The sequence below is a fragment of the Kryptolebias marmoratus genome, linkage group LG6 (genome assembly GCF_001649575.2).
Source record: "Kryptolebias marmoratus isolate JLee-2015 linkage group LG6, ASM164957v2, whole genome shotgun sequence".
Taxonomy (NCBI): domain Eukaryota; kingdom Metazoa; phylum Chordata; class Actinopteri; order Cyprinodontiformes; family Rivulidae; genus Kryptolebias; species Kryptolebias marmoratus.
The window spans coordinates 5,967,923-5,983,231 of record NC_051435.1 but is presented as its reverse complement, the minus strand read 5'-3'; the positions used below and the strand labels follow the sequence as shown (position 1 = coordinate 5,983,231).

Here is a 15,309-nt window from a genome sequence, read left to right as displayed (position 1 = left end):
AGGTAGATAGATAGATAGATAGATAGATAGATAGATAGATAGATAGATAGATAGATAGATAGATAGATAGATAGATAGATAGATAGATAGATAGATAGATAGATAGATAGAACACAGGAGTTTATTACATGCCATTATGACCTCAGGTGCTTACTTGGAACTTGTATCCTTTACTTCATGATGATTGTGACTGAGAACTAATGCCTTTCCAATAGCTAAACACTAGCCTGCTGTGACCTTTACTTGATCATTTGCTACAAGTAAAAGGCCACCTCTCGCTGCATGTAGTTCATTTTAGGCCTCGTTAAGGCATGTAAACCCAGCCTCTAATTTAGCCCTTTTTTTTATTTCACTTCACTTAAGTAGGTGGTCTTTACTTCACAACATTTCAAACAGCTTTCTGAGTGTAAACCTGTCTCTTTAGCTGAAAGGTTTGTACACTTGTCAATGTTGTAATATTGCACCACATCAGCTTTTACTCCATCTAATATCAGCACACTCATTGAGTCACATCCAGTTTGCATGGTGATGGTGCCTGATGAACATTTGCTTAGATGAAATACCATTGCAAAAAAAAAAAAAAGATTAGAAACATTAAATACCAGAGACTGTAAGTTCTCCTTCAGCAGTCATTAATCTGCTAAAACACATCTGTGCTGCTTAAAATTGTACATCTCAAATGGCCAAAAGAGTATATCTACATCATCTCCCTCACTCAGTAAATGAGGATCTATAAATATGCTAATTTGGCTCAGCAATCAGCACATACTGGCCTGTTCCTTCTCCTCCACTAAGCCATGCAATGATCAGGAGTAATATAGCGGTAAATCATTTGTATATGTTTGAACCAGAGAGCAATTCTCAGGAAGAGAAGGTGGTTAGGTTTTACAATGTTTCATGCAAGTGGAAGTATCAAAACTGTACGGTAATAACTTTCTTTTGCTATCGACAATGCTAGAGGTGGTTTGCACTGCAGCTGGGACTGCTTCCAAGCCCTGCCTCCAAGGACATAACAACCAGAAACCCATGAGAATATCTGGTCAAGGCTGCTTAATCCGTTGGTGTAACCTGCTCCATGTTTAAACAAATGATTAACAATTAATGTTTACAAACAGTAATGTTGCTATGTCCCTCACAGTGTTAGCACACACAATCCACACAAAGAACCCTACAAATATATTAGGAAAACTTGATTTCAGAGAGATGTCGGTAAAATGATTAAGACCATAAAATATAGGGCAGCTTTGTGTGCATGATGATTACTGTTCCATTTATTGGCTTTGATTGTTATTGCTGTAAAAAGAATGACCTTCTGTTTTGAAATCACTTCTAGTTTTATTGTTGTCTAAACTTAGAAAAACAGTCAGAACCACAATAAGACAAAAGTATAAATGAAATATGAGGGAAGAAATCCAATTATTATTCAAGATAAAACAAAAAACTGCTGGGACTGATCTTCCCTAGGTAATGTAAGCAAGGCCACAGAAGCAATCATATAGATGTTTTATCTAAAAAAAAAAGAAACACATTTATTTAAGTCATTTAAGGTTTATTTTTCTGAGGTTTTGTTCATGGAAAGGGCTGTTTTAGGGGTTAGTAGCTCTTATCAGGTATTGCGCGACAAGAAAACCATGTGACCGCTAACACGTTTGAGACCCAAGTGTTTAATTTCTCCCCCTCATTGAAGGACATACCTATAATAAGAAAGTAGTAACTGCTCGCATCTCCAACCAGTTGACACATGGAACAAAGTGAGGAAAAAAAAAGAAAAAACTGACATGAGCTTGAGAGCACTCCTCTAATCGTATCAAAGACTTCTACAAACAAACATGGGTGAACTGTGATTGATGGGAGCGAAGTTAATAGGACTCCAATCTAACACTGTGCAAGAAGGGAGGGTGCTGGGGACCAAAGATCAATAGCAGCTCGGAAGCATGTTAGAGAATCACACTGAATCAGATGGATGACAGCTGGTTGTGATGTATTTTCTAATCTAATTTTTACACAAAGTAACTGGGTGATATCGCTGCCACAAAACTGAACTCAATTCACGTGGGCCAGCACTATCACAGCTGTTGAAAGTGAATTGTGTTTTTACGGCAGGTGTAAGAGTGGGTAGCACTATGTTTTTATCAGTTCTTTTCAATTCATGCTCCCTGCCACGAAAGTGCATTAAATTATTCATTCCTAATGGAAATCTTGCAAATATTTTAGGCTCAGAAACCTCTTTTAGTCTACTGTCAGGCTTGGACATACACTTACTTCTCAAAACTTATATTGAAAGAATCTGTCTTACACCATGATTCCTGACAGGTTGCACACTATTGGTCTGGTCATTTTTTGCTTTCACACAGGCATTAAAAATGATGCTAATAATTTCCCTTGTTATCTTCCATTTACCTGGACTGTAGCACAGAGTGTCTGCCAGAAAGAGCAGCCTCAAAACAAACAGGGCACAACCATTCATTGCAGAAAGGCTTGATGAATGTGCAGCGTCTGTCTGTGCAGCTACGTTTGTGTTGCATAAGTTTTTAGTGGGATAACTAAGAAACCATTAATATTGTATGCCATATAAAATGCCCATAAACTTCTCTGTTTCTTTACAGCAAGTAATTTAATTTCTACATTCATTACTCACTAGCTCTTTAATCCATTGAATTGTGGGGACGGAGGAGAAAATCAAATTAAGCTAAAGACTAAATACTGTCATTGCCATTCTTAGCTACATAAGCATTTTAATGTTCAATTAATGAATGAAAATCTATAGGTCTTCGAAAAGTTTGCATTCAATAAAACACCTCAGTAGTTTAACATATTTTAATTTTTGTATGTGTCTATTTTAATTTTTTTTTTTTTTTCAAGTGCAGCAACACCAACTGACCTTAGGTTTGTCAGCTGAATGAAGCTTGTTGGGGGATGGATGAATCCCTCCCCTGTTCTGATTTTCTGAGCCAAGTCTGCATGATGGGGCACCAAGCCCTCGGCCTGTGCCAGGTGGCAGCTGGGAGAGAATCTCCCCAGCCAGGCTTCGGCAGCCCTCTCTCTGCTCTTCTGGCCACCACCGTTGCCACTTGGGGGGCTTGAACACCTCAACACCGCTACTTCTGACCAATCTGAGGGTCAGAAGTGCTGGCGTCAAGCTCTTGTGTCTGTGTGGCCATGTGTGTGTGTGTGTGTAAGGGGGTGTCTGTGTTTGAGTAGTTTTCATTTTTCTTTAGAAAGTAGTTCTACAACACAGCAGAGCATCCATCTTCAATGTATCCTACATTAATTTCTGATATGTCTGGAATGGACACCACAAGGAAATATTCTCTGCTCACACAAAGTGATAAATCAAATCTTAACGCATACTAGGGCACACAAGCTCATACATCAACCATGGGATCTACATATTGGCAGATTCTTTTTGAAAGTGATTGTGCCATGAAATACAACAGCTTTTTCAAATAAGAATGTCAAAACTCTCATGTGGAGGGAATAGCTCCTAGCATAAAAACCTACCATCCTATACACACAGAAAATAATTGCCTCTAACAGCATTTAATTTAATGCTGTGCTTTATTATGCTCAAATATAACAAGTATTTGGATACAATTGTGTTAGTTCTGAAACTCAAATAAAAGGCATCTCCATCAAGCTGTCAGCCAACAGCATGCCATCCAATCAATGAAGTATTTTGGTAAAACAGACAATTCCCAGCCTGTTAACTATGATATTAAACTCCACTGCTGTAAGGCTTTTAAACCACAACTAAATTCTTTAACTTAGCTTAAAAAGCCAGAATTTATTGTAATATGTTCAAGCAGTCTTGGGAAATTGTTTTACAGGCTTCTTTAAAGGTATTCCAAGTTTTTATATGTTATCTTACTATTTACTGTATGGAATAGTTTGTGGCATCACTCTATATACAATATTTACCCACATAAAAGTTATTTTTTTATTGAAACAGTCCAAGTCACTGATGTAAAAGTTATTTAAGCATGACATCATATCATTAACAGGCACTAGAACTACAACCTTAAATAGACTTGACATACATCAATAAAAATACTTTTGTTTTTTGTAATACTACAAATAAATCAAATATTGACTGTTAGTATATTCATCTTGTAGTTTATTTGGTCTCCAACTAAGCCTTTTATTTATTTAAATTATTTATTTATTTTTTTGGCTGTATTGATTAATTGCTGAAAGTCCACAAAACCTGTTTCACTGGAACATATTTTTTTGTTGTGTCCTGTCAATTATTTACAGCAGAACAGAGTTTGATGAATGTTTAAGATATAAAATCTCCTTGAAAAAGTACTTTGTTGATGGAAGAAAGATTTATTCTCTGTGCTTGAAATTAAAAATGTTGCAAGTGAGAAGAGCTGAGATAGCCGAGGGTACAATTTCAGATGTTGAAACAAAAATAGGTGGAAACGTTTACAGTGCAGTTTCATCGATGGGGGAATAAGTGTGACATATTTGGCAATAATGGCTTTCTTATGGCGAAAAGGGTCATGCTCAAAGTCTAAAACAGGTTGCATATATGTATAAGAATGCATTTACATGCACAAGGTTTTATTTCTACCCTTAGTCAGATCATGTAGTGACTCAGATTAATTTCTGTAGTCTAACCCTGACCCTTACCTTAAATGTGATCATTACCAGTACATACCTAACCCTAACTAAATCAAATTCACACCTTAACCCTAAACCTAACCCATAATCTAGAAATGACATTCCACCACATTAGAACTGGGGTTTGGTCACCAAAAAGACTACTGATTCTGACAAGGTAGGCATGTACACCACAAAAAGTCCTAAAAAAGTAACAAAAAACAGATACATACAGTACACATTCACAAATAAAACAAAATAGAAGGAAAATAAAGGACATGATACACTGCTCCCTATCATTTTTATTATGTTTACTTTTCTTCTTAATCAGTTACCAAAATTTCATGATTTAAAGGTAGGTCGGTAGGTACATTTATTTATATAGCACTTTTCAGCACAAGGCAACTCAAAGTGCTTAAAGACTAAAGTTCAACATGTTGCATATATTATCAAATCTGGATGAGCTTGTTCATTCTGTAACACAGTCTTTACTGAGACCAGTAAATCTCAACATGAAAGAAACATGTAATTATATTCCTGCCAAACACTGGAAATGGTTCAAACAGGCCATATTAACACATACAAGTTAAATAAACTAAGTGAACATCCAGCTCCAGTGTAGACATAATGGGGGAGGCAGTATAAGCTGTATACATTATAATATAAGGATCCACTGCTGCTACATGAAATGTCTATACATGCTGTGCACACAACATTATGTGGAGGTTATCTCCTCAGGGTGCTGCCTCTATCCAGATAGCTGTTCACCCTTTCAAACTGACAGACAGACCAATAGCATGAGATGGAGACACTTTCACCCTCTGAGGCACTTCAAGAAAGAGGTTTGCTTAACTCAAGCCTCAAGTCTCACACCCAGCTGCATACTAACTTTAACCTTTGCAATCAAACTATCCCTTGTTGAATGCTCTCTTCAAAAAGAGGCTATGTTGTGTAGACTGTTGAATTCTCTCAGCAGATGGTCAAGCTTGTTCATGTGCATGACTTTTTCCCTTTCATAAAGTATGTTCAGTCACCCTTGTATTAAATTTTATGATGCATTTGATCCTGCGCACCACCTAGGAAAATCTTCAGACTCAATTTATGAAATTGGTGTTTGTTTCACCCTCGGCCTTATAAGCCCCATTTTCACTCGCATATTTGGCAATAAAAGAGTTATGCTTTTCTCAATTAATTATTGATCAACCATTTTTTAAACCAGTGCAGCCCTCAGATTCTACTCCAGAAAGTTTTTCCTAAAATAATTTGTGATTCATTATTCACTTTTTAAAGTATGTAAAATCCTAGAATATTTTTTTATGTGAAACTTCCCAACCAACCACATGATTAGGTCCTCCCAGAATTCAATCAAAACAGATCAAGTGGGACAAATATATAACTCCTCCTACCATCAGTAATCAATGCTACAAGTCAATTTACAGCCACTGGCTTTCACAAACCAAGCCAATCCATTACTGATTCAATTGTAACCTATTAAAACGATATGAGCCAATATTAAATTTGACACTATCAAAAATCTAACAGCTTCATTCAATAACTTTGTTCTGTTGGAGTCAGCACAGCCCACCGGCCCACAGCACACCACACAAAGGCATGTGGAGGCTGGTTTAGAGAATCCTTCTATAGCTTGCGGCCATGCTTCACCTTTGCCCGGAGATAGATGTAAGAGCTCAATGTCAGCAACACTCAGCTGACATCACCAGATAGATGTGTCAGCTGTTTCACTGTCTTTTCATAGCTCATAAAAAGACTGAATGACATCCTGCAAAATGCTGCCTAAGCAGTTGCCTCAACAGAAACCTAAGAAATCTTATCATGACTACAGTGATGTTTAAAGTACTTCTTGGGGAACACTGAGGTTTTGGTTGAAGTGCTTACTCTGCTCATATACCACTGGAAACAGACCTCCACAATGTGTTACAAGCTGACAGGCAGTTCTGATTATACTTGTCTGGTTTTCCAGCCAACACTAACTTGAGAAGTCAATAAAAAAAAGCACCTTAAGTACTTTTCATTGGACGTGGAAGCCAACAGCAACACCAACTAAAGCGTATACAGGATAAAACGGTGCTGATGAGTGTGTCATCTCTGATTCAAACCACATTCTGATCCGGGCTTGAACCCAGTTTTACCTGGAATCTGCACACAATTTCTTCAACTGCCAAGTGAAGACAGATTAGCCAGGAGGGTGTCTGGATGTTTTTTTTTTGTTTTTTTTTTCTGTCCAGATGATCACCTACTGCTGATGTGGACACTTTGGTTGCCATGTTAGAGCAGGATGTAGGCAGAAAAATGAGTTAAAGACCTTGCAGATGGTAGGCCCATTTTTAGGTGAGGATGTGAAAAAAGTACTAAACAGCTGTGGAAATAGAAATCAGTCCAGCCTTTGAAGACCATCCATTAGTCTTTACCCCAAAAGTTTCCTTTTTAAACCTGAGCTTTGTATACAGTAAAGTTCTAATATAATTTTCAAACAGCACGAAACAAAACAAACCTTTTTTTGTTTGTTTGTTTTTCAGATTTTGACAAAAGAAATAATTTACATAATTTAAAATTTCAAATTAGTAATAAAATGAAGAAAATGCAATACAGCAATTGTTTAGGCATGGTTAGATTATTTCCATTGGCTGCTTTCATAAACTGCAAACACATCTTTGTCTTTCAACTGATCATTTAAGGATTTTCAGTCATTTTTATGGCTAAAGGCTTCTTCTAGTGTTTGGGAATATTCCCAGTATAGCTGGCAGCATGACAAAGACAAAATACGATTAACCAAAGCTTGTGTTTACAAGGAGATTCACCACCTTATTTTCTTAAAACATGATTTTAATTACAGATTTTTTTTTCTAATTTATGAGTCCTAAGGACTCTGAAATACATCAGGCTTATTAAGCATTCCATTTCCAAACACCGGCCTCTGAATTCTAAGAAACAGACAATTTTCATCAATTTGCTGTTTTTTAAAACTAATTTTACATACAATTGCAACAAGCAGCATCTCTCTCACTTTTTTTTGCACTGAATCATGCATTAAAGTCATCAAAGTCAAAGTCAGTTTTATTTTCAATTCCTTCAGATGTTCCAGACATACAAAGCAATTGAAATTTTGTTTCCCACCATCCCACAGTGAAGACAAAGACTTGTAATAGACATAGACATAACTAAACATTAAAAATAGTAAATGTTTCTTTACTTAACCTAAGTGTGCAAGTGGTATCATAGTGCAAAAACAATTTGATAATAATTAATTATGATCAATTAAAATTTTGATATAATATTATATAATGTGCACATAAATTTATCTTACTTGCTACAGCCTCCCCAACCTCGACCACCCATTTTTGAGTGGACCAAATACTGCTGCAGGTTGAGGGATTGACCAAAACAGAGATAGATCCCTGATAAGAGTTTAAGCCTAATCAGCTTGAAACTATGACCATTTCTCTAAAAGACTGCTTACGACTGGGGTTTGGTAGCAGTAAAGCGATTGAGATGGGGATTTTAAGAATGTGGCCAGTTCTCGAGGACTAGCTCTATAAAGGCCTGGTAGATTGTCTTGAGTATAACTTTAGTAGGTCTCCTGAAAAACAAAGGGTAAAAACTGTGTTTGCCAAAATTATTGGGCTCAAATCTAATCAGTGATGATGGATGGCATCTACCAGATGCAAAACTTTACTGGACTGTATTGAACTGATGGTTTGTAAAGAGAATTTACAGACTTCTGTGGACTCTGGGCATTTGTTCCCAAGGCTTTGCATAACCTTGTTTTTTATCTGATCTTAGTCTTCTGCGTTAAGATAATTTCAAATCTGGTATTTATTGCTATATTTTGTGGCCAAGGGACCAGTCTTGCATTGATTTCTAATTCATAATTATGTTGATTTCAAGATTAAACCATCTTGTGATGAATTTGAATTTTCATAAACTGATACACAAAAAAACACAGTGCCATCACTTCAGTTTTCCAAATTAACTTTAGCTGTGCTTTTATTTGCATTTTAAGCAATTTCATGAGCAGTACTCAGAAAAGTTTTTGTTGTGCTCTCATTTTGACAACACTGAGGACTGCTTCTGCCCTTTTTATGCTATTCTCTATGTTCTTTTTAGAGCCTCTGTGGGTTTAAATTATTTCTTAGAGTGTTTGTTGTTTAGAAGAGCTACAAGAGGTGATAGTTTGGGCAAGGTTTTGAAAAAAGGCAGCTTATTTATAAAGCTTTGACATTTTTATCACTGACCTTTTCAAACAAAGACTAAGCACACCATTGCTCTAAATAATTAAGGCTAAAAGTTATTGAAAAGATAATTCTCTTTGGATTTGTCTTATATAACGTAATTACATTTTGTTTTTACAAAAGTAAAGTAACACTCATTCTTAAAATGCAAAAAGAAAGAAAGAAAAAAAAATCAGCATAAATGTTGAACTGTACTGTAAATACCAGCTCATCTGTCCAACCATTAATAGTAAAAGAAATTACAAATAGAGGTACACAAACTTAGTGCTTAAGTGATTTAAATTAAAGCCATATTTCAGTTTATCTTCTCCCATAACATAAATAAAATTGCTACATTACTTAAAGTGAAATATTACTGTATATTTCAGTTCCTGTCTCAGTATTGAATTATTTTCAACTTTTAACCTGTTCTCTCTAATTACAGTCCATCTACCCAAGTTTTCAAATTTCCTCCTGAGTGCAGCAGACGGCCACACCCACCTGTTTCCAATTCCCACATCAGTCCTTGTGCACATATTCCTGCCATCCTACCTTGGGTTTTTGTCAGATAATTAAGTGTTCTTTTCATTTACTTATGCTGTTCAGCTCTTGCCATCCAACACCTGTTTTTGCTTCTGTGCCTGCCTGCCTGCCTACCTTTAATTCTGAATGTTTCACATCAGCCTAATAAAAGAACTGAACTCTTTTTGCCTGCCAGGTTTCTGTCTACATGTGGGTCCTCCTCCCTGCTTCTGTGTAGGAAATGTGACAATTTATCTAATTAAGCTGCACAAAGAAAGCAGAATTCCAGATTGTGTTTGTACGTCACATGTGACCAGCCATTCAGTTTATGTCCAAGGTATCTAGAATAGCTAACACACTCTGTGCAGACTTGAAACTGCCTCATTTACTGGTTATAATTTTTTTTTTTGTGTGTGTTTTTTGTGTCTTGGGAAGTTATTGCCGTATCACAGATGCTGGGAGATCCAAAGTGTTCCTTTTGTGATGAGGTGCCACCAAAACTCACTAGAACAGCTTGCTCAAACTGAAAAAAAAGTAAGATGGTTTCAGTGACAACCACAAGCAGTCCTTATATTATTTAAGTTGGAGGGTTTTTTTTTTCTAAGGCAAGATTTCCATGAACAAATCTTGAAAGCAGATACCCGTTTGGCACCCTGAATACTTGCCCTCACCATCTCAGTCAAGCTTTCATGATCACGACAGTCATACTGAACTTTTCCATTGGCTTCAACACTTCAGAGTCATTTCCATTCAATCTTGAATTCCATTTCACCATTTTAAACCTGCGATGCTGCCTGTGAATCATCATATCCAGCTCAGGGGGAAACCTTTTAGTATTCTCAAAAGGCAAGTGTAATTTGTTCAAACCAGGCAAACAAAGGCTACAAAAAGATGAGATGACCCCAGCTTTATTCACTCTCTGCTTCATCTTTATTCTTATGATGTTTTTGTTGACCTCTCGCCCTTCCAAAGCTATGCCTGGTTTGGCAAAAGCTGTACCTCTATCAATAACTTTACAATTTAAGTTGAGGTAAGATAGTACAGAAAATGATGTGTTGAGAGAGGGTTTCAGATGACTTTCTGCTTGACCAGTTAGGATTAAAGATTGGCAGTCAATACTCAGTAAAACCTACTTTTTTTATATATATTTTTATTATTATCTGTTTTTAATTTGGTCAAGTAACAGAATCTTCTGCACAGCAACAAAACCACACACTCATATCTTTGGATTGAATCATTTCTTGCTGTGAGGGAGACCTAAAGGTAGTATCTCACTGGGTTGCGACTTTTGGAGACTAGTTAGTTACCTAAACTTGACTCGATATTGTGAGAAAATACACAAATGTTCTGTTGTAATCTCACTGAATTAGGGATGTTTGCAAACAAGTGAACTGAAGACATGCAGCTGTGTTTTGCATGACTTTTTTCTAATCACAGTTTATTTTGTGTGCATGGCTTGCAAAACTGCATCCTAGGCCGTGCACATTATTTATTCTACTGGAGTACCACTTTTGAAATGAAGAGTCACACGCACTAGCAGCCCAGTGAGATATGACCTTAAAGATTGCAATATTAAAATCTGTAAGGCACAAAAATGAGCTATAAAGGAATAATAACAGCCAAAACACCTAGGACAAGAAATGGAACCCAACTCTTATATCACTAATCCCCACACTAATAAAAAAGCAAACATAGTCAAAGAAGAACAAACTGTAGCTTGCAAAAAGAAAACCACTGTGCTCAAGTCAACAGTCTCTGCCACCGTGTTTCAACAGCTAAACTTTATAAAATATCAAATGGAAAATGTAGAAATTGACACATTTTCTGGCTGAGGACATGAGTTTACAGAATTTGATGCAAAACCTGAGCCCAAAACATATAACCCAAGAAACAGTACTTTTACATATTACTTTCAGATTTGTTTCATCCTACCTCATATTTCACAAACTGTATGCACAAGTACTAAAACGCCACTCCAATAAGTTTTACTTTTTTTTTTCCAATTGTACTACTTTCTTGCATGCCTATGTCTAATAAAGACAACTTTAAAACTTGAGGCAGAATTGGCATGTTAGACACATGCTGGTGAAGGTAGTCTGTGTTTCAGGACGATGTTTAAGTTTATTTAAAGGCAACTGAACTTCTTTGTCAGACCCCCAAAAGAGAAACTTGCTATCTATCATTAATTAAGCAAGATGACATATAAAAGAGCTTTATTGTATTTCTTTGTGTTAAGATGTATTAGTTGGGTTGAGTCAATTTTAGGTTTAAAATTATACTAGATGTATAATATATGTCCAGATTATGTTAATTCAATATATTAAATTTACTTATAGAGAGCATAAGGCAGCAGGATTCCAATTGTGGGTCATACTTTATAACCTCTTCACTCCAATGTTAATTGTTGAGCCCTGCACACCACTGAATTTTATTGCTTATCCCAGAAGGACACAGCCAAGGACTTGCAAATATAAGTTTGCTGTGGAACACAAAATGAAACAGGAATGTAATTTGCATGTAAACAAAAACCATTTATTCGCATAATGGTTATAAATTAATGCCAGTATTTATACATAGAATAGGCAGAGTGATGTGATATTTAGAAATGATACAGTGTGCAGTACAGTTTGCAGACTGAGCTGTAAAATGCGTCTGTTAAGTGTTCAAAAATATTTAAAAAATGATATTATTGATTTAAATACTGTATGATCAAAAACCTGATTCTTTCCATTGAAGAAAATCTTAATTTTAGATTAAGCATAATTAAATCTTGAAAATCTTTTTTTTGTTTGTTTTCAGGTATAGTCACAGTTCTATTTTTTTTTAAACTGCGCTAAACATTTAACTCCTTTTTTATGTATATTCCAAAATAAGTGCCTTTTGGGAAAAAGAAAAAAAGAAAAATCAAAATAAATTAGGTTAGAAACACAAAAAAAAATTAAACAATAAAACTGATTAGTACAGGCTAATTTAAAATAAATAATAGATTCCTTTTGTGTCTACAACAATTGCACAACTTCTACGGGGAGTGAAACTCAGGTTAATTAGTAAAATCAAGATTTTTTTTTTCTTTTAATTGTCTCTTTGTGAGTACAGCTGACACTAAACATTATCCATATTTTAGTCTATTTCTATATTTTCTTATTTAGGTAAAAGAAAGAAAAAATATTTAAGTGGTCCCATAGACAATAATAGGATATTTTAAACTAAATGAAACTTGTTTTTATTTTTTTTTTAAATTTCCATTCTCTTTATTGCTACCACACCAGACTCCAACTGTAACATCAAAATTAATATATGATCACTGACTCCTAAAAAGCAGTTTTGGTAATTTTTCGCATTATGAGTTAGTCCCAATTCTATGGTTAAGACCATCTTTAAGCTTTTCTAAAAGTATAAATAATGCCTTCTTATTTTATTGCTAGTATTTAACATGTTAAACGTAATCACTAAATGACTTCTTACTGATTTTGTGTATCTGCCAGTGCATACTTAAACACACAGGCACTTACTTACATGATAGTATCTCACTATCTCACTTAATTAGCTCCTACAGGCACTTTTACCTGCATCAGTGTGTGAACCTGTCTGTGCCTTTCTACAAAACTATCAAGTTTTAAATAGAGTGTACATTACAAACAACCTTGAGCTGCGTGCGCTTGATGATCATTATCTGTTGCTGAGGTCACTGCATGAGATTGCAGGTATTTACATTTTTTAATACAATAAGAAGCAGTGCAGTGGCATTTCCAGATTTCTCAAGCTGTTCATTTATTCATTCATGTCAGCTCAGCGGTCTGCTGCCACACCAGCCTGGCCAGGTCAGGCAGCTCAATGTTAGATGGACACAGGCGATAAGACGAGATACACAGAGTGGAAGCATTTAAAAAGAGAGACAATGCCATTCAAGGAGCAAGCTCTGGAAATGCTTTTTAATTTGTTTTGAGATAACCACTGCTCAATACTTGGCATCAAATGTAAAAGTGCTGCAACCACGCAGCAAATTAATTTCAGACTAATTAGGCTAACAACCAGTTTTGGTGCTGAAAGAAGACATGCTATTATCATTACCGTACGATTACAAGAGCTTTCATTTATTCTTGGTGCAAATGGAGCAGGACAGCAGACAGGGATTCATGCACGTTTTAACTTTCCTCTCCAAGAGATCAGCATTTGTGTGTGATTTTATGAGTTTTAGCAGTTCGCAGTTAAAATATTGTGCCAGTCCAGATGAGACATTACAGTTGTACTTATTTATCTATTTATTTATTTACTTTGAGTCATGCTAGACCAATAAAACTAAGTGCCCTACTTCAACCCGCTGCAGAAGGGGCACTCTGCAGGAAGGAGCTGAAAAAGGCAAATTCATCTTTTCATTTCATGCACTAGAAGAAGCACACCGTGTTTGTCTTGCCTGCTGTGATTGCGAGGCAATCTCTAAGTCCCTGTTTTTCAAGCTGTGTTGGAGGGAGAGGCAGGAGCACTTGGTGACATTTGTGACAGTCTCACAACAGGAGGAGCAGCCTTGACACCCAGTGCTCTGTTGGAGAATGTAAAGCAGGGACAGCAGGGCAAGAAATCAATGGATCTACAACAAAATGCACTAATTGGAACTACTTTTTACTTCAAGAATGCTTTGTGTAACTACAGTTTGGCTGTGACAGACACACGGGTATTGGTCAGATTTCCAAATGTTTTTGGGATGTGTACATACCCTGATCAGTTTTATTATAATCTAATATTGCATAAATGCTGTTATTATAAATCAGTAACACCTTCAGTGCCTTCAGTTACAGCCTATAAATTTGCCTCTTAGTCCAAATATTACACGCAAAGAAGTCAATGCAATTGGAGTCCATTCTGCAAAGAAAAGTGAGAGTATCAGAGACTTAAAAGCTGGAGCAAATTGGTTTCTCTCATGGATCCTTACATTGCTGACATCCAGAGAAATCCAGTTGATTGTTAAAAGAACCTCAAGGAGCAGACAGGATTTATTCAAATATGCTATAATTTTTTTCATACAATTCAAATTTAGTAGGCTGCTGAAAAAAAAAATCCATGTAAAAATGGGGGCTCCCCATTACTGATGGGTCTGTTTGGAGCTGACCCAGCGTTCTATCAAACGCTCCTCGTCCGATGCTGAGACGATCCCACGGTGGAGATGCAAGCTCCAACTCGGAGGGAGGCAGAATTCCTCTCCGGAACGGGGATTTTTTTTTCTTTTTTTCACCTGCTGCATTGTTAAGGATAGCGACGCTGCGCACCTGCAGTCAGAAATACCCAGATCTGTCCTGCATGAATGTTCCTGGAAATGCTCAAACGCGAAAGCAGTGCCAAATGCACATTAGGCGCTTTATTATACAGGTGGCACTGTGGAGGACGCAATGCAATGTTTTAACTCTCTGAGTGCAACAATCAGAAATAGATTTCCAGGGAGGCAAGAATGGCGAGCAACTCTTTTTCATCCAGCAAGGGTGCACGATTCTGAAAACATGTTCACATCCAGCAACTACACATCTAACAAGACTAAAAGCGGCCCGCGGTGCCAAGTTTGACCGGAGTGCGCATTACCCCCTCTCCGATCCTTCTTACCTTTCTCCTCGTCCGACACCTTCGAGGTCTCGGCGCACGGAAATAATCCCGAGAAAAGGGCGAGAAAGGCGAGTAGAAAAAACTCCGACATGTTTCCGGAGAAAGCGGGCTATGAAATAGCCGCGACGCTTCCCCTGGCTGGTCCTGGTCCTGGTCCTGGTCCCGGTCCGGGTCCAGTCTCCCCCCTCCACCACCACCCGGTTGTCGAGCGCCGTTCTTCGCTGATGTCCGGTGGAACCAGCGCGCAGAACAAGTGCGGTTCTCCCCCCCGACTCCCTGACACATGCACACACCGCTGCTCCTCACAGCGAACAGGCGCACGGGAGAGATGCGAGGCAGAGGCAGGGGGTGGGGGTGGGGGTGG

The 15,309-nt window shown here is 37.1% G+C and overlaps 1 protein-coding gene across 5 annotated transcripts in view; it reads right to left on the bottom strand.

Annotated features, from left to right (window-relative positions):
• Positions 1–15,238, bottom strand: part of lrp1bb (low density lipoprotein receptor-related protein 1Bb) — a 236,922-nt gene extending 221,684 nt beyond the window's left edge. For 4 of the 5 annotated variants that reach the window (XM_037976153.1, XM_017420710.3, XM_017420705.3 and 1 more), the window contains exon 1: positions 14,946–15,238. In XM_037976153.1, the coding sequence (XP_037832081.1) occupies positions 14,946–15,036 (91 nt within the window). In that variant the 5' untranslated portion in view covers positions 15,037–15,238. The remainder of the gene's footprint in view (positions 1–14,945) is intronic. The other variant, XM_017420704.3, reaches the window with a different exon arrangement.
• Positions 15,239–15,309: the final 71 nt, after the last annotated feature.